General features: G+C 50.7%; 1 protein-coding gene across 1 annotated transcript in view; it reads left to right on the top strand.

Moving 5' to 3' along the window:
- PKD1 (polycystin 1, transient receptor potential channel interacting) overlaps positions 1-19,365 on the top strand; it is a 103,631-nt gene that overhangs the window by 72,170 nt on the left and 12,096 nt on the right. Inside the window, exons 18-34 of the mRNA XM_067305968.1 lie at positions 1,257-1,536; positions 3,055-3,271; positions 4,645-4,795; positions 5,814-5,966; positions 8,281-8,425; positions 9,275-9,877; positions 10,375-10,531; positions 12,020-12,272; positions 12,946-13,141; positions 14,191-14,361; positions 14,810-14,953; positions 15,299-15,509; positions 16,009-16,135; positions 17,038-17,154; positions 17,597-17,646; positions 18,114-18,316; positions 18,940-19,045. Coding sequence (XP_067162069.1) covers positions 1,257-1,536; positions 3,055-3,271; positions 4,645-4,795; positions 5,814-5,966; positions 8,281-8,425; positions 9,275-9,877; positions 10,375-10,531; positions 12,020-12,272; positions 12,946-13,141; positions 14,191-14,361; positions 14,810-14,953; positions 15,299-15,509; positions 16,009-16,135; positions 17,038-17,154; positions 17,597-17,646; positions 18,114-18,316; positions 18,940-19,045 — 3,284 coding nt within the window. The remainder of the gene's footprint in view (positions 1-1,256; positions 1,537-3,054; positions 3,272-4,644; positions 4,796-5,813; positions 5,967-8,280; positions 8,426-9,274; positions 9,878-10,374; positions 10,532-12,019; positions 12,273-12,945; positions 13,142-14,190; positions 14,362-14,809; positions 14,954-15,298; positions 15,510-16,008; positions 16,136-17,037; positions 17,155-17,596; positions 17,647-18,113; positions 18,317-18,939; positions 19,046-19,365) is intronic.

The following is a 19,365-nucleotide window of genomic DNA, read 5'->3' as shown; positions in this document are numbered from 1 at the left end:
TTGCTTCACCTTTGCTAGACTGCAGGGAGAAGGGGGAGTCAGAGAGGACAGGGTGGAAAGAGCTATGTGGAAAGTAAAGTCCTGGACCTAAACTTCCTTAGAGACACAGTGGCTAGCCAGGTCTGGCTGAGAGGATGAGGAAGGCTGACTGATGCCGATCTCTTCATTGCAGCCTCATGCAATTGGCTGCAGTACTGCCTTCCAGAGGCAGGAGCTTAAAACAAACCCTGCGCTGACCTAGCTGGCTGTGGGGTTTGGGGCTCCCTCATGCCGTGTCGTGTCTTGGCAGCAGGGTGCATGCTGTGAGAGCCTGTGAAACAGGTTTCCCATGTTCTGCAGGCACTGGATCCCCTACAAGCTGTGCAGGGCCTTCCCCTGCCCTGGGTGTTGGGGTTGTGCCAGCTGCAGCCTGAGGGAGAGATCTGTGCTCTTGTGGGCCTGCAGGCTGGGGGACACGTGGCATATCACTCCTCCATCAGTATCTCGACTTACCCAAGGGCACATCCCTCCTGGGTCATTTTCAAGTCAAGCCTGTGCGTGGCTAGCTCTTCTCGCACAAAAGCCACTCCTTCCTATAAGAGATCTGTAAAGTGTTGTCTTCTCCCTGCTGGATGGCATTTTGCACAGTATTCTAGTGGTTCAAGTAGAGATTGTTCAGTCTGTTCTGATTCCCCTGTGTCCCTCATGTCCTCCTCTAATTACAGATTCCACTCCACAGCATCCTCTGCTACCTGTTGAATGAAACAGGTTTTATAAGTGGAAGTCTCATTGTGAGAGCTAATCTGTATTGCTCTGAGCAAGCCAAGCATGTACTTGAATGGCATTTTCTGGCTGGCTATCTAACTGTTCCTCTTGTTATCGCAGTTGTACATTTGTGCTATTAACAGTAACCATCCAGGACACGTTCAACTTGCAGCATATAAAACTTGGTATCCCATGGAGACTCCACCAGTACTTAATTTATTTCCTGTATTTTGTGTTCTGTATTAAGAAATATTCTGTCGGAGGGTGATGTAATCCCAGAGACTAAACTAGATCTCACAGTGGAAATATTCCCACCAGACATTTTGGAAACTTTCCAGTTCTTGTTGCTGTAGCACACAAGACTAAAGCTGAATTATCAACTGCAAATTTGGCAGACACTCCCACTAGAAATCTGTTACTTTTTATAAGAGACTCAATCTGAAAACATTTTAGGGACGTAACTTCAGATTAAAACAAAACCTCTCCTGTCTTTCCCCTCTTCATCTCTGTAGAGATGGGCAGCACACAGCTTTAAAAACAAGTCTCTCATCCTGGACAAAAAAACTACCTCCACTGGCGACACAGGAATGAACCTGGTCTTGAGGCAAGGGGCATTGAAGGATGGGGAGGGATATACTTTTACCCTTCACATCACAGACCTCACAACAGGGGAGGAAGGATTCGCCTCCATTGACCTGCTCCCAAACCAGCCACCCGTTGGAGGATCCTGCCGGCTGTCTCCCAAAGGACCGCTCAGGGCACTGATGGCAAAAGTGCACTTTGAGTGTGCAGGTGAGAGTACATGGACGGCAGTGCTGGGCACTGGCCAGCCCTCTCCATTCTTCACGGGCAAATATTTTTCTCATGCCCAGTGAGTTACCGGCTGCCCTTGTTCCCACACATTTTTTCTTTACTCTGAACTCCCACCGCAGGACCCTGCTGACCAGGGCTGAGTTCAGAAGTGGACCTTTCAATTTCTAATCCCCAAAGCTTGCGCCTATGAGCAGCTTTGTGTGCCCAGGTTGTGGAGTGGTCTAACACTCATGGTGACAGGCACTTTTTTTAAGCCTAATCCATGTAGCTGAATGGTGGTATCCAGTCCAGGACTGTAGGTGTGGAAGAAATGGGTGTTTGGGTGCAGGAAAAAGAAAATAGATGCCCAAAGCTGAGTTACACAAACATGGGAAGGGTAAAAAGACAAAGCACTGGGGACTTTTCTGATATATAGGCTGGATGTTCCCATCCACAGTTACCTTTTCAAGCAGCTGCAGAGACAGCAACAGCCAGTCTAACATTCGAGAAATGGGCTGGCTGACATCCTATAGCCTTGGGCCAAAGAATAAGTGCCTCTGAAAACCTTATTTCTCCAAATGATTAGTGTTGCAGATTAATGCTTTCTGGTGCACAAATGCTGGTAAGACACGCTGCAGAGAAAATGATGAATTCTGGTGGTTCTTGGGAGGCTGGTCACCAAAGTGCAGCTTAAGTCAGGGGAAAAGCAGAAATGTATTTGGCATGATGTGATTGTAACATTTGGTATGTTTTGAGCTACCCGGAATAATTATGAAATCTGTACATCTCTGGACTGATGGGAATTTTAGCTATTAATAATTGTTTTTAAGCTGAAATGGAATACTCAGAATACAGACTCACTGGTCTATAACCAGCGTAATGAGCCCTGGCAGAGCCAAAGTTCATGTTCCTTCACTGTTGCTCGCTGGCAGATGCACAGTGAATTTCCCAGCTGCCTCGCTCCCACAGAGCTCTCCGTATTTCCTGGGAGCCCCAAGGAAACCTTGTGCAGGTCATATCCGATACCCAGTCATTCCTGAGATGTTGAACTGCGTGAGGGCTGCACTCAGTCTAACGTGAGGTTTTGCAGGGCTTTACAGAGGCTGTGGCCTTGGGTCAGTGCTACTTTCAGCCCTAGCAAAATTATTCTGATTTTTATTTTGGTCCTGAACTCTCACAAATCCCCTCAGAGCACAGTCAGAAACCCCTAAACATCAGAAAAATTCAAAGCAGGGTCAGAGCTTTACATTGCAGGTCCTGAAAACATCCCTGGCAGAGTCATGAAGCTGACCTAGTTGTGAGGACAGCCTGCCTCTCCGGCAGAGCCACGGGGAGCGCTCGCTGTGAACTGCCCGGGGCTGAGCTGTGCGGGGCGGAACAGGGGACGGAAGGGGACACAAGGGTGCAGGGGCAGCTCTGCCTGCTGGGCTGAGAAGCTGGCCTTGCTTGGGCATGGGCTGCAGCTCCACCAGGCCCTTAGTCCCCAGTCAGACCTTCTGTACGGGCTTTGTTTTGCAGGCTGGCGAGACACGGAGGACGCGGGGGCCCCGCTGGTGTACATCCTCCTGGCATCTCGCCTCAGGGCCGGGCACTACCACGAGTTCTGTGTGTACAAGGGCAGCCGTGCTGAGCACAGCGCCTTCCTGCCCCCAGGCTTTCACGAGAGTGGCTTCCTGGTGTCTGTGTCCGTGCTTGTCCAGGACCAGCTGGGAGCAACCGTGGTGGCCATTAACTGGTAAGGCCCCCTCTCAGAGGCTGGGGATGGCGGGGATGGCTGGGGTGGCTTGTCTGGGGTTATGCAGCAGGCCAGTGCCAGGCTCCAGCCTAGAAGCCTGAGTCATGGTCTTTTGGCTTAACCACTGGGTCCCTTTCCTGAAGGGCTCAGTGGATCCTGGGTGAAGCGTTTGCCTCTTGGAAGAGGCTGCTGGCAAGAGGGCGACGGGAGGCTCAGCACAGGACGCTGACGCCGCAGAGAACTCCAGTCTTTGCATATGATCTCTCAAGGGGAAGACTTTTTTTCCCATCAGTTACTGCTTCCCTGACCACCCCCTTAATTTCTTGGTGACTCCTCCTTTTTACAGCATGGTTTCATTTTCTCAGAAGATCTCTGTATGTTTTCAAAGCAGCAGTGCTCACAGGTGGTAAAGCAAGAAATGTAAATGTCTGCCCTTTCTGTTGCATTCAACCAGTTGCAAACGGTTGCATTTTGATTAAAGACTTCTGCTGAGAGCCAAATGAATAATGACAGCTGGCCATTTATCTTAAAGGGCTCCATCCCATGCTGACAACATGTTCTGTCCTCTGCCATCTTCTCTGCATCAAGAACCCTCAAAGGAAAGTTGTCAGCAGCAGGCGCTGGTGCTGAGCATGGCCTGGTGTCTCACTGCTGAGAGCCAGAGGAGATCTCATGTAGCCAAGGTGGAGAACACACGCATTTGAATAGGGTGGAAGGGATTGCAGCTCGAGTCCCAGTGGGGTCAGTCCCATGCAAGCCCCGTTATCCGTTCTACAGACACTCCTTGGTCTCCGATGTGCTCCACACAGGTACCCAGTGCCCTCGGGCCTCCAGACAGCATCCTGAGCTGGTCTCAGCACTGTCTTACACAGCTACATGGCTGCTCCCTCTCAAGGCCAGCTTGCAGCCCCCCTCACTGTAGATGTGGTCCAGGCATCCCAGGGTGGAGTGTGCAGTCCTGCAGCCTGCAGTGCCTGCAGAGGAGAATCTGTGTCCCATCTGCTCCTTAGACCCCAGGGAACAAAGCCAAAAGTAGTGTAGCTCCTCCCAGCACACTGACCATGATTTTTAGGTGCTCCTTATGCTCCATCAAGCTAAACCCAGATTTTCTCCTTTGGGCTCAATGTGCCCGTGTGTGTCCTCCACTTCCAACTTCACAGAGTTGGACCAGTGGGGAATCAGGCTTCTTCTCATAGGCATGTACAGCTGGTGCAAGTTGGGTACCAGAGCAGGTATCAGTGATGTTGTCTCTGTTCTTTAACTACCTGTTTCCCCCTTCTTTTTCCTTCCCAGCTACAAGGCAGATTCTGCCCTTTTCCTTCAGACCCATTTGATAGTCTGTATTTAAACCAAATGCCTCTTTGCCTTGGCAGCTCCATGGAAATCAGCTTACCTGAGGGGTTCCCCAGCCTCTCCCACTGGCTCTACAATCAAACTGACACCGTGCTCCAGGGTTTAGTGAAACAGGGGGACCCTCAGCAGGTCATTGAGTACTCTCTGGCTCTCATCACCATCTTAAATGAGGTAAAGCACCAGTCTCTGCCCCGGAGGGGCCTCCGGAAGCCCTTGCAACCCCCAGCACTGTTCTTTGGCTAGGTTTTGTCCAGCGATGTGAGGAACTGACTAATGCTACAGTTTTTCATGTATATCAGTGTACATGCAAACTGGGAGTTGGGCTGGAGCTATTTTTGCGCATGAAAAAGAGCAACGAGCTCCAGACACACAATGGCCAGGGAAAGCAGAAGGGTTGCAAAATGAAACAGGAGCCCTAGAGAAGGCAATGCAGCCCCCCCATGCAGTCCCCCATGCAACCTGCATTTTTGCCCTCATATTCAGCCAGCTTTTCCTCATTACTGCCAACCACAAGTCTAAACACTGCATTTAGAAACAGAAATCTTGGACCAAATTCCTCCACCTCCCCCACTCCTCCCCTAAGCAGGCCTCCCCTGCTCCATCTCAGCAGGATGGGCAACTCCCTATAGCGCTCCCTGGGCGCTGCTCTGGGTGCTGAGGAGACCTCCTTGGTCTGACTGCTGAGCTGCGCCGGGTAGAAAGTTCCTGTCCTGGCTGCACACAATGTTCTGTTAGTCCACAGTGCAGGAGCCTCATCCTCCTGGGTGATGAAAGTTCACTTTCACTCATATCTGAAGTAGGGCCCTGGTCCCTCCATGTGCACTGCTGTAGGCAGGGCAAGAATTTTGGTCTATACTCCTGCTTTCCTGCCCTGTAAGAACCTGCTGCATGTCTGGAAGCCAGGCAGGGGTGTTCCCCCTGAACACAGGTACTGTGCTTAGCTGGGTAAGGATTGCACACTGCTGTACTACTTAGCTGTCAAGTGCAAGGCTGTTAAGATAATTGCCTGGAGCACAGAAGGGAAAATGAGGAAGTTCTACTGAAAACCCAGCTCATTAGATCACCCTCTGGGGAGAAGCATGGGCAGAGAGAAGATGTAGAGTGCAGGAAAGAGGATTTCAGCACAGCACCTCTTCCTTTGAAACAACCTGATACCTTTCCTCACTGTACCTGGTTTGGTCCCCTTCAGTACGAGCGGTCGATGCTTTTGGAACCTGACCCTGGGAATGAATTTGAACTCCGGACCTGGACTCGGAACAATATCACAGAAACCCTGAACTCGCTGAATGTGAACACGGTTGATGATATCCAGCAGATCTCAGCTGCCTTGGCTCAGTGCACGGTATGTTCCCCATCACCACCTCCAGCCTCCTGCTCTTCCAGATGCAATTTAGATGCCAATAATTACAGGGGAGGTCTCTTCAGTTCTTCTTCTGCTTTTCTGTCTCTCTCTCTCACACACAAACACACACACACTCCCACACACACACGAGGAGGACACGTATCATTTGTTGACATCGTTAGGGTTTCTGTATTGGTTTCCTAAGTGCCAGTGTTGTCAGTTCTGCCCCTTGCCACACCACCAACCTAGCAGGCAACATGGATAAAGTGATGTATTCACATGCTGTAAGACACCACCTAAGAACTCTGTGCTTCTTCTCTCGTACCAGGCCTGGGGTGGTAGCCTGCTAGCAAGTAGGTACCTTAACTTGTAGATGGAGACTGTAAGAAAGGCTTTGGCAAGTTAGAGAAGCACTGGAATAAATTACTGGGGGAGTTGCAGAGTCTCCAAGGACAGGCTGGACTCTGTCAGGAGTAACACAAGTAGAGCTGGGCCTGCCTTGACCAGAGGACAAAGCCAAGGACTGATGTTCCTTCCAGCCCTATTTCTGCAGTACAAGATTAGAATCACTTCTCTGCTCTCTTGCTGATTGGAAGCATTGTGTTCCCCGGCCAGCCGGCAGTTTCAGCTCCACGTGCTGGGGCTGCTGTCTGTTGGATTTAGGAGTGGCTTTATATGTTTTGTCAGATGGGCAAAGGGAAGAGAGCCCGGTTATATAATGTGCTTGGGTTTTGGTGGTCAGCCAGTCTGCTCTGGCATGCTGTTCCTTCCCCACCCTCCCAAGTCTTTGCTTCTTGGGACTGGAGTCAGGTACCCCGGCCTTGCTTGCTTATCGGCTCCGTAACCAGGCCAGCAACCTTGCTCAGTGGGAACAGGCTGTCAGTCAAATGATGGACAAACTACTGTGTCCCACCCACAAAGTCCCTATTCTGCTCTTTCTTCATCTGCTTTAAAGTCTCTGAACCTCAAAAATCACTTCTTTCTGTTCACCTTTGTTCAGGGATTTGGGATTTTGCACATCCCATTCCTGTGCTAAATCGGTTTGTTTCTCTCATTCACACATGCTCTTGCCCTGCAACTTGATGTCATGGTGGAAGCTCAGGTCTAGAAATGGAATTTTTGTCACATGGGAAAAGCTGATGTTTAAGGATTAGTTTGTGCTCTGAATTGGAATGAAAAGCTTATAAAAAATGGTAATCTAGAATTTCCCAAATGTTTGAGAGGAGCAAAGAGTTCACAGATATCCTTTCCTTTAGAATTGTCAACCAGTGCTGATATTTTTTGATTTTACCTATGGGGGAGAGGAAAAATCAGAATGAATTTCTCCTGGCGAGGAAAAAAAAGAATCTCAAGCTTCTTAGTAGGTTCTACTTCCTAAGTAATAGCTCTGCTTGCATGGTTCCTCCCCATAACTCCTTGTTGTCTCACCGTGCCTTGCTGACTCTCATTTACTTAGTATGTCCTCACTTCTCATAGCTTACAAATTTAAGCAAAAAAGAAGGAATTCTAGACCTGCAGACTCTGTTTTGATTCTGCACCAAAACATATGGTGAATCACGTCTGAATCTTATGATTAAAAGAAAAAGATGAATAAGCGCTAGGAGCTGGATTGTGGTAACAGCTTCCATGTGTTGCCTTGGTCTCTCTGTCCAGCCCTTGAGTGTGCTGGGAGCTCCAGGCCATGGCTAGAACATTCTGTTTCTTGGACACATCTGGGAGCGGAGGGAGGGATATCCATCACGCCTGAGTGGCAGGGTCCCTCCCACAGCTTTTGGGAGTATTTGGACACTGGAATGGATTCAGTTAGGGCCAAATCCTGCTTCCATTGAAGTAAACTGTGTGCGTATGGAGGAGCCCTGCCCGGCTCCTTCTGGTTGTTTTCAGTAGGAGCTGTATGTGGCCCCAAAGGGGTACTCATGAGATGCAACCACAGGAGATGTGCTTGATCCTTACATGTGAACTTCAGGGAACTTGAATGTGCTGCCCTGTATTGCCCCTTTCCACCTTAATGCATCCTCCATCAGACTCCTGGCATTCCTGCTTGTATGCTGGCAAACTGTAGGGTGAGAGGAAGTGGATGGGGGAGTCCTGGAGACACCAACAAATTCTTGACATCTCTCAGTATGAACAGAGAAGCCCTGGTCTCCCCAGTCACCTGCTGGGGCTGGAAAGAGCAGGGTTAACTTTCAGAGTGTAATTAGTTTCTGAACCAGTGTGCTCAGGTCTTTGCAAGACTGAGCCAGCTGAACTTGCCCACAGCTGCCCTTTTCCCGCAGAGCATTCCTGCTGGATCAGATTATGTTTCCCTTTGCAGGTGGTGAGCAAGGAGCTGGTTTGCAAGTCATGCCTGACAAGGACCCTGAACAAGCTAGAAACCATGATGACCATCCTGCAAGGGGAGACTACCCAGGGCACTGTGACCCCAACAGGCATCGCTGACAACATCCTCAACATCACAGGTCAGTTCTGTTTGTGCAGTGATGGGTGACTTTTGACTGCACACTGCTAAGAGCACAGGGTCCCTGCTCAGGGTGCAGGGCAGAAGTAGGCTAGAGAAGCTGAGGGAGTTTTTGTAGGTTCTCCCCTGTCCCATTAGAGGTTTGGCTCAGGCCTCTTCAAGCTGTTGGGGAAATTGCATTTAAAATTTGGAGCATGGCGCCCCAGTACTTTATCCTTCCTGCAGTTTTTCCAGGGCTGTCCTGGCTTTGGCAGCTGTCTCTGGGGACAATCAAATCTAACAGTTGTTAATAACCTCACCAATACTTCATGGAATTGCCGTTTTAGTAAACAATGAATAACAGATATGGCTTGCAGATGTTTCCCCTCCTGGTTGCAATCTGAGGAGGGTACCAGACTTCACTGGGGCACCCATAAACACCATGTGAGCATTGCCAACTAGTTATTCTTGAAGGAAGAGAAGGCACCTTCTTTGCACTGCTTGTCAGGTGTTTCTGAATGTTCTGCACTTCGTATTGCAAGAACTTAGTAACGTGTTTGATTTATCCATTCCTTCCCTGTTTCCCAGTCTGCCGTTCTAGTTACCTCAAAGGAGGAAAACAAAGCCTGTTGTGATTAAGTCTTCACTACCAAACTTCATAGATTAGTCAAAGGACTGCAGGAAGAGTTGACAGCTCTGTTTTTAGCTGAGGGCTACTGAACACTTCCAGTGTGGAAAGTCATGTGCACAGTGTTGAGTTACAGTGAGAGGGCAGTAAGGAAGGACTTATCTGGTTGTTTTGGGAAGGTGTCAGATGTTATCTAGACTGTACGATTTACCAGTTTCTCTGTTTGCTCTTCTCTCCTGACAGGTGACCTAATTCACCTTGTCAACACGGTTTCACAAGAATCTAAGCCCCAAGAATTGCTTAGTGATTCCCACAATTTTCTGCTAGCTCCCAAAGCCTACAACTTGTCTTCCAGCCTGATGCGCATCCTCATGAAGTCTCGAGTGCTGAATGAAGAGCCCCTTGAGCTGGTGGGAGGAGAAATTAAGGCCACAGGCAAGCGGTCTGATCCCTTTAACTTGCTTTGCTATGAAAACACACCAAACTGCCAGTTCTCCATTCCCCAGGCTTTCAACACCACCCTTTCCAACCTGACTGATGTCATTCAAGTCATGTTCCAGGTGGACTCCAATCCTTTCCCATTTGGTTACATCAGCAACTACACTGTGTCCACAAAGGTAGCCTCCATGGAGTTTCAGACCCACAACGGAGTGCAGATCCCCATTGGGAGCCTGGACGCAGAGAAAGCCATCACAGTGATGATATCAAACAACACAGATTCTGATGATCTCTCTGCTGGCACTGAAGTCATTGAAGCAAGAACATCTGTGAACCTCATTGTAACTATGGAGAGCAACAACAGAGAAGCAGGACTGCACTTCCGGCTCACTTACAGAGTCTTGAATGGTAGCCCAGAGACAGCGCCAACTCTTTATGCTCGTTTTCCCATGGGAGAGGAGGGGTGGGTGCTGCAGCAAAGGAGGGTTGCATTGAGAGATAACTGATATGCAGAAGGAGATGTCAGGCCTAGCCAGTGAGCTCCACACAGCACAGTCAAAGTTCTGGTTGTCACAGGAATTATTCAGTCCCCAGTATAATCTTTGCTCATGAATTTTGACACTGGGAAATCTTTTGCTTTACCCGGCCCTTCAGTGAGCCACGTTAGCACTGGAGGGAGTTTGTCCTGTCCCTCTCTGGGTCAGGTACAATGGTATCCAGAGTCACTTGCTCAGGGATGCTCTCAGCTGCAGACTGAGAGGGTACAATCTGGTTAAGGATCTCTCCCAGCTTTCTGCATTCTGGATGCTCCTCTCTGAGCATCCGCTGCTGGCAGCAGGAGTGTGATCGAGCTCTCCCTGGTGTTTATAAAGTACTCTCTGTTCTTTCTCCCACTCCCCATGCAGAGCACTACATTGCAAGTGAGCCTGAGCCATTCATCATGGCCTATCTCCATCACGAACCCGAGCCAAATGAGCACAACTGCAGTGCCTCTAAGAAAATTGGCCTGGAGGCCCTGGCTGGAAGTGACCACAAGCTCTACACCTTCTTCACCTCCCCCATGTAAGTGAAGCCTCTCATGTAATCCTTATCACCCACAGGCAGTCACATGAACGTGCATGCAGGATGCTCAGGGCCTTACCATGGCTTATGCCAAGTTGCTCTGCAGAGCAGGTGCTGTTGTAGCTATTAACTGTGTTCCTCTCTTCTCGGAGGAGACAGATCTTCTGTGCAGGCACCTGCAAGCTGCCATTTCTACACCCCAACACTGGCACCTCTTCTGTCCTGGCATTCCTTCCTTCCCAGACATCAACTGCCCCTAGTGCAGAAGCAGTTCATTGCTCTGTGATTTGCCTTTCTGATCCAGGTGAGGGAGGTTTCCCCTTTCTAGAGCACTAAATCACATCCCCTGTTAGTATCAAGACTTCACCCAGGGCCTCTCCTAATGATCAGTCTCCCCCTGCTGCCCTTCTCTGTGCTCACTTGCCTAGCAGTTGCTGGAGACTGTTGCCTGCCACCTCCCCAGCCAGGCTTTCATCCTCTGTGGCCATGTGGTAGTGCCAGAAGCACTACCAATCTCAGAGTTGCCCATGTTTAACAGGGCTGTGTCCCAAAGGTCTCACACTGACCTGTTGTAGATACAGGGATTGCTTCATGCAGCTCATGAAAGCATTTCTTAAGTCGAGGCATCACACACGTTAGCCCAGTTCCTGAAATACAGTGCAACCTTCACAAAAGCACTTCTGCCCTGTAGAGCTCATCTTCGCAGTGCGTAACATGAAGAGAATATGAGTGCCCTCAAGGGCTTTCATCCCCCCTACTTGCCTGGTGCTTCCAGCATGCCGGGGCTCATTAAGCACTGCTGCTGTGCTATTGGGTTTTGGAGCAAAGCTGTCTTTTTTTATCAGAGCAGTCATTCTCGTAACTTCAGTTGCTGCCTTTCCCAGGAGTGTGTGTGTTCATGCTTCATGTTATTTATGAACAATTCCTAGGCATTATCTGAGAAGAATGATAGGCAACTTGGGAATAGGTGGGGCAAGAGTGGAGCCACTGTTGTGCAAGTTGACACAGCTTCCATGGCTTTTGGTAACAGGATGCTCAAAGAGGGATTAATCGTCCTAATGAACAAACCTTCTCTCAGCCAAGAATCATGGAACTGCTATGGAAGTATCATGTGGGTCAGTGGGACTCAGTGAAGAGCGGGTGGGAGAGCTGTGCAAGGCTGCCAGCCAGCAGCATTGTGGAGGAGAAGAGGGTGTGCAACATAGTGCTTTTGCTCTGTTCCTGACCTGTGCCTATGGCTTCCAGGTGCTGAAATAATAAAAATATTAAAGAATAATTAAAGAGGTTTGTAGAGTGCCACAGTTTCTGCATAGCCAAAGGGCTCTGTAAATTACACCCCATTCACTGGACTTTTCCTCCCCGTCATGCATGTGCTTATCTGCCCACGCAGCAACGTGCTTTCCATGGGCACACTTCAGTTGGAATGGGGTTTGTGTCCCTTCAGCAGGTGGGCTAATAATGTCTCTTTGCTTTCTCTCCCTTCTACAGTACTGATGACACCATCCAGAAGTATTACTTCAACATCACAAACCATTTCAGCTGGTCCCCAGTGGAGGTGACTCTAGGGTTGTACACCTCCCTGTGCCAGTACTTCAGTGAGCAGGAGAAACGGTGGAAGACAGAAGGCATCATCCCGCTGGAAGAGACCAGGCCAGACCAGGCTGTGTGCTTAACCCAGCACCTCACCGCTTTCGGGGCCAGTCTGTTTGTCCCCCCAAACTCTGTCCAGTTCATCTTCCCTGTGAGTAAAACAAAGCAGAGGCAGTGCAGCATTGGCAAACTGAGCAGACCCTTGTCACCTGGAAGAAATCTTAAGCTCCCATCAGCATTTATGTTCAACATGGATCATGGCTGATCTGTGCCTATCTGAGAAACCAGCACAAGCACCTAAGTGTCTTTAGGAGCTGCAGATGGGCAGAGCTCACAGAAGGGCTGTGTCCTTTGATTATGAAACCTGGCTGCTGATGCTAAAAACAGACCTTTGCAGAGAGCTTTATTCTGTATTCTGAGCACCTTGCAGTGCGTTCAGCTCTTTCCTGAGATGCCAAACACTCCTCCCAGCTGTCACCCAGTGCTGTTTTATTTCAGAGAGTTTGCACCTGTCAGCTGCTCTCTGGTTCCCAGGGATGTTCAAGTTCTTTCTAGCTCTGTCAGTGATGTAAGTGGGAGCAGAGAGCTGTCTGCATCTGCTACAGCAAACTTCAGTTGGCTGCTGCAGCTCACTCAGCATGGGCTATGAGCAAGTGAGGCCTGACCATGCAGTCTGTGTGGGGACAGGTCTCCCCCTCTCTGTGCGTGGTATGATATGTATGCTTGATGATTATAGCAAGCAAAGGGGTGGCACAACTCCTGGGGAGTGATAGGGATCCTCTTGGAGAAGGAGAGTGCCTTTCAGCATGTTTCTTTTCTTTTAGGCTCCAGGCCCAGGTCTCAACTACATCGTTCTGCTGACGTGTGCTGTCTGCTTTGTGACCTACTCGGTGGCTGCACTGATTGTGCACAAGCTAGACATGATTGACATTAACCGAGTGGGGGTGATTCCCTTCTGCGGGAAGAACGGGCTGTACAAATATGAGATCCTGGTGAAAACCGGCTGGGGCAGAGGATCAGGTTAGTCCATAGACTGCTTCCATGCTTGATTGCCTAGAGTGACATCAGTGTAGTTCCCCTGAGACCTCACATCAGCACATCATGCACCAAACATTCCCCCACAGGGCCTGGTGTATTTGGAGGAGCACTGAGCAGACAATCAGTTCAGGGCTTCCTCAGCTTTCAAACACAAGTTCTGCAAGGTGGCAAAGTAACTCATGTGATGATGGGGCAGGCCAAGAGCCCTGGAGAGGAGCACCCTGACTTGGGCCTGTGGTTGCAGGAACAGCCAAGAGGCAGGAGCTGTTCTTCAGTTCTGATCCTCTCCTGCAGAAGCATCCAGGCCTTGTGGGCCCTCTACATGGACCATTTTGCTGTCCCCCAGCATCCATCTTTTTTCTTCCATCTGAACCTTTCCTGGCAGCATGGAGGCAGAAAGCTGGGCTTTCTGGTCTGGGGCTGGGATTGTAGCCAGAGCTGCTAGAAACATCATTTCTGAGCTTGGAAATCTGAGCAGCTGGGATGTGGGAGCTCTGAGCGAGGATGGAGGTGGAGTGCTACCATGTCACTGCCAGAGACATGCTCCCATTGATCTCGGTGTAACCACTGGTTTCACTGGGAGCAGCTTTGCCCTGAAACCGCCCCCAGGACCATCCAGGTGGCCCAGGTGGACTGAGGAGCATCTGGCAACTGATACCAGAGAGAAGTCAAAGAAAACAAGCCTTTCAACTACTTGATGGAAAGAACATCCAGAACAAACATCTCCTCCCATTAGGGTGTTAGCAAGGCAAAGGGCATTAGCTTCAGTCCCCTACAAAGAGGAAAACCATGAGTATGCCAAGGTCCATGCACCAGGCCAACCTGAGCAGCTACCTTCCAGACTGTGTGTAGCACTGTCTCTGGGTGTGGGGTGGCTAGTGAGAAGCACATTCCTTCCTCCCAGGTCTCCAGGTGACCTCTCTAAAGGGCCATTGTGTCAGGTACCAGGTCTGGGGTAGGAAGGCAGGGCTGCTGGGTTACAGCTTCTGCTTGGATGGACTCCCCTAACTGAGCCCTCTTAACTCTGCCAGGTACCACAGCCCACGTGGGGATTGCCCTGTATGGTGTGGACAATAAGAGTGGTCACAGACATCTGGATGGAGAAAACGCCTTCCACCGCAACAGCCTCGATGTGTTTCAGATTGCAACAGAGCGGAGTCTGGGGAGCATCTGGCGTATCCGTATCTGGCATGACAATAAAGGTGAGGCATGAACAGGCATGTGGGGCTGAGGCAGTCATCACTTGTCCCGGCTCAGAACCAGGCTCTGGTCCATTTGGTACCTGGGCCAGGAGCAGCACTGCTTAACACCCTGGGCTAAACCTGGTGGGAGACCATGGTGAACCACTGGCTCAGTGGAAGATTGCTGGGGGAGGACATGGAGTTTCCATTACAGGGAAGTCTGAAGACCAGGTCAGCTGTAAGCCCTTACACCTGCAGTCCAATGTGCTTTGCACTGTGGCAGTGTCTGTAAATGTCTGTACAAGAAGTACACCCTTCTCTTGGGTAGTGTGCAATCCTCATCAGTAGTGTTACAGAGAGACTGCTGTTGTCCCCTTTGAGGATTCTCCTTGTGTTGCCCTCTTGGCTTTGCAGACTTATGGAGGGAATGTCTGACATGAAACACATTTCCTTGTCCCTTGGCTTTCAGGACTGAGCCCCTCTTGGTACCTGCAGCACATCATCATCCGGGACCTGCAGAGCAGCAAGAGCTACTTCTTCCTGGTGAATGACTGGCTGTCAGTGGAGAGCGAAGAGAATGATGGCATGGTGGAGAAGGAGGTTTATGCTGCCAGTGAGTGCTCAGCCCTTGGGGTGTGGGGCTGGGACAGCTGTGCAGCATGGCAGCTCTCATTGCACCGGGGAAGGGCCCACAGTGAGTGACTCTGCAGGGACACCATGGCCCCTCCACACTGACACTGCCTCATTGCATTGATACCTAGTGCAGCCAAACACTCTACTGGGTCTTTTGTGCTAGAGTACAATACAGGGCAGAGACCCAGCTGTGCAGGAGGCACAATATAGATGCAGTGCGGACATCCCCTTGAATATCAGCCTGGAAGGAGAGGCCGTGCCAGGCCCAGCTAGGTCCCCTCTGTTCTGTGCAGCTGGCCCTGAGAGTCTCTCTTTTTGTGCTCAGGTGAGACGGAGCTGAGGAGCTTCTCCCGGATCTTCATAGCAGAGCTGCAGCGAGGCTTTTTTGAGAAGCATGTCTGGCTCTCCATGTGGGACCGCCCGCCTCGCAGCCGCTTCACCCGTGTCCAAAGAGCCACCTGCTGCTCTCTCCTCATCTTCCTCTTCCTCTGTGCCAATGCTGTATGGTACGGCGTGGTGGGGAACGTACACCTCAGGTGCGCTGTGTTCCTTCCTGCTCTGGCTAGTTCCTTACCTTCTTGGGGACCTTCCTGTGCTTCATTACTTAGGGCAGGATGGACCTTATGTCTGCTTAGAATAGGTGTCTTGCTTGTGGCCTTGAGGCTGCCCTCCCTGTTCCAAAGAATCTTGGATCAGGATATGGATCATGGACAGCCTGATGGGCTTTCCTCCTCGCCTGGTTTTGCTGTGTCTTCTGTTAGCACAGCTCACACCCCTTTTTTGCCTTTTAGCCTGCCCTAGGAGAGTGTTTCAGTTCTTGTCTGTGCCTTGCTGTGTGTGGTAACAGCCACCTCAGGGATCGCCATGGCAAAGGTGTTTTCAAATGCTCCCACCTGGATTTGTTCTGAGGTTTAGGCTTGGTGCACTCTTTGCACACCTGAAACGCCCGTTTGTGCTCTCTTGTCTGCTTGCTTGGCTGGCGACCCTGAGTGCTCCTGCTCACATTGGTCTCTGTTCTCTCTTGATTCTCTACAGCAATGGGGCTGTTTCCAACCTGATCCCTGTTAATGTAGACACAGTGGCTGTTGGTTTGGTGTCCAGCGTGGTGGTCTATCCTCTCTACCTGGTCATTTTATTTCTCTTCCGGATGGCTCGTGGCAAGGTAATCAGGAGAAGCATTTGCAGGCTGCCCAAGCAGGTGTGATGCCAGGGCTAGATTCTGCCCTTTGTGGTGCAGCAGCTCCCTAGCTGGTCTCTGCCCCTTCCTAATCACTGCTCTGCACTGCCTTGCACCATGGTCAGAGCCTTGTGCTTAGCAAGATTCTGCCTCCCCATTGAGCTGGGAGCAGCCCTGACCTTAGAGGGAAAGATCACCCCCTTAGATATGTGCTGTGTGATATTGGATTCTAGCAGTGCCCAGACAGATCCCAAAAGGGCAGATTTTAAAAGCCGTTTAGGCACTTACTACCTCTTGATTTCAGTATGCAATAGGTACCCAAATGCCATTTAAAGGTGTGACCCTTTGCTGTGTTGGCAGGAGCTAGAGAGATGCTCATTGGAGCGTTTCTAATGAAATACCTGCCCTCGGTACAAATTCAGCTGTCTGAGCAGAGCTGTGGTTATGCAGCTGTGAAGGGATTAGCTGGGGATTTAATGACTAGTTAGACACAATTGGCAACCCCATTAAGTATCACAGCCAGCTGCTCAGTGACTGATGAGCCACAAATGTGTCTGATATTTGTTGTTCCTGTAAGTACTCCCTGCTTTGCAGGAGGTTATGAACTTATGCAGCTTCCTGGGAGCCTGTGCCTGGAACAGCCTGGGCTGTGGTAATGTAAGACAGTGCCTAAGGTGTCTGGGAGGCAGGGAAGGACCTGCATGTGCCTTTTCTCAGCCCTGCTGTGCAGGCCAGGATCCCTTGGCCCTGCATCTAGAAGTGCGGAGCTCCCCAGCAGAGCAGTGAGTTGAGCATGAGAGAGTGAGCTGAGCAGCAGGCTCTGAGCCACAGCAACATTGTCACCTCCACCCATTCCTTCTCTGCTCAAGCCTTTCTGTCTCCTGCAGGTCTCCATCAACCACACCCTGACTCACTCAGACCAGCAGTCCTTGGAGATCGACAACTACCTGGACTCCTCAATCCTGGAGAGCTCCTTCCTCACCTTCCCAGGACTCCGGGCAGAGGTAATCTGGTTCACACCCGAAAGCTGGACAGGCTGCATGGATCTGTGCTCCCTGCAGCCCTCCTGTCCCCTGCATGGGCCCAGTGCCCGTCTGCAGCTGTCAGTGTAAGAACTGATGCACATTTGCCACTTGTAAATACTGGTGACTGGGGAGAGCCACAGCCCTTCATCTTTTGCCGCATCTCCCTCCAGGCCATCCTCAGGTACTGAGCACAAGCTGGTATCCAGCTATTGCTCTTTATCTGAGAGCACAGATCTTCACAGCATGCCTGGATGTTATCTCCTGGAGGACAGGAGGCACCTGGAGGTGTGGACCCAGGGCTAAGAACAGCTCAGGTTCCAGGTTTCCAGTGACCCCTAGTGCAGCAGTGTTAACTGCCTGCTAGTTTAACTGGGCATCAGCCAGTGTGATGTACCTGAAATACTTCCCACTTCCTCCACAGGCCTTCTCTGAGCAAACCAAAACAGATCTGTTCCTGGAGGACTCCAAAAGGTAAGTAGGTTTTGGAAATCAGAGCAAGCAGGAATTCAGTGGTTTTTCTGCTTTCAGCCTCCCACACATCATTTCACCTTTTCCAGTGCTGCAGGCCAGCAAATGTGAAACACTGTTTCACAGCTTATGTTGTGTTTTGGGTGGGAGACTGGAGGGCCATCAAAGGCCAATTGCCTGCAGGTGTGGAGTGCTGCTTGCCTGTATTTTATTAGAGCTGATAACTATTTGTTGCCAGAGAGCTGAGGAAACCTAGCCCTCACCAGCTTTGTTCCCACAAAGGCTGTATCTGAATAGTAACCCAGTGTCCTCTGCAGATCACAATAAAGGGACATGCTGGTAGGTTGGGAGTTGTGCTCCCACAGCTGTTCCCCTTCTGGGGAGGACTACACAACCACACAGTTGCCTTTCTCATGCTTCCTGTTCCCCATGCATGCCTCGTTGCACACTATTCTTCTGTCTTCCTGCAGCCTTGTGCGGTGGCCCTCCAGCGAGGCCCTGCTCAGCTGGCCAGACCTCCTCAGTGACCCCTCCATCATGGGCAACACTATTCAGAAGCTGAAGAGAGGCCGGGCCAGTCGCCACCTTGGACTTGAAGCCCCGCTGGCGACTGAGGAGGACAGCTTGTCACTTGGCGTTCACCAAGGGCAGCCTAGATATTTCTCTGCCTCAGGTGGGTGTGTGAGCAGTGTTGCTCTGTGCTAGGGTGTAAACACCCCAGGGAGGTGCAGGAGGAGCAATCTGGTCCCTGGGAGCCCTGGCTCAGCTCTGGAGAAGGCAGAATAGCAGAGCCTGTTGCCATCACTGCTGGCTCCTGTTTGAGGGGCAGGGGAGGAGAGTCAGATTTTCTTAATGGGGAATTCAGTCTGGGAAGCAGAAATCCTGATGGTTGTGGATTAGTCTGAAGTGAGTGGTCACTACACCGCCAGCGAAGTAAGAGCAAAGAGACATGTTCCCAGGGAATCTGAATGTTGCAAGCAACCAGCACTTCACTGGTTTCAAGGCCATGGTGTGTCTCTGGACCTGTGTAAACGACTGGAGAAGGAGAAGAGCTTGGCCTCCTACACCAGCAGTTTCATGCCAGGCTCTGCAGCCAAATGGGAGTAGACAGGAGCCAGAAGACAGGGAGGGAGGATGGGCCCATCCCATGGAGAAGGATCCCACAACTATGTACACCTGGGCTTTTCCCATCCCTAGCTCCACAAATAGCAGCTGATTGCAGGCAGAACTGTCCCTTGGTGCAGTATTGTGTGCTGTGCTCCCATCACTGATGTTCTTGCTCTCCTGTTTCCCCAGATGAGGATCTGATACGGCAGATCCTAGCAGATGGAGCTAGTGGCATCTCCCACTCCCAGGACGTAGGGCCATACATGAGGGCTGAAACAGATCTGATCTCAGGCCTGTAAGTATTCGGGGAGCAGAGTCTCCCAGACAAGGCAGGATGAGCCAGTGCCTCGTGTTCCTTGCCCTTCGTCCAGCTCTGCTGCTCCCAGCTGTGAGCTGAGCTGGGCTTTGTGACATTGCAAATACCTAGGACAGCCTTGTCTCAAGCACTGTGTTCTTGCTGGCCCCGATTCCTGCAGCCCCCACAGACAGAGCTCCAGGAGAGCACTTTCTGCCCCTCCAGGATCCACCTGGAATATCCCCCTGGCTGAAGAAATGCCTCTGGAGCTTTGTAGACTGCCAACAAAGTACCAGCATGTTGGTTCAGTTCACAGCACT

Source organism: Apteryx mantelli, chromosome 16, assembly GCF_036417845.1.
Source record: "Apteryx mantelli isolate bAptMan1 chromosome 16, bAptMan1.hap1, whole genome shotgun sequence".
Lineage (NCBI taxonomy): Eukaryota > Metazoa > Chordata > Aves > Apterygiformes > Apterygidae > Apteryx > Apteryx mantelli.
This window is presented reverse-complemented; position numbering and strand designations above follow the sequence as displayed.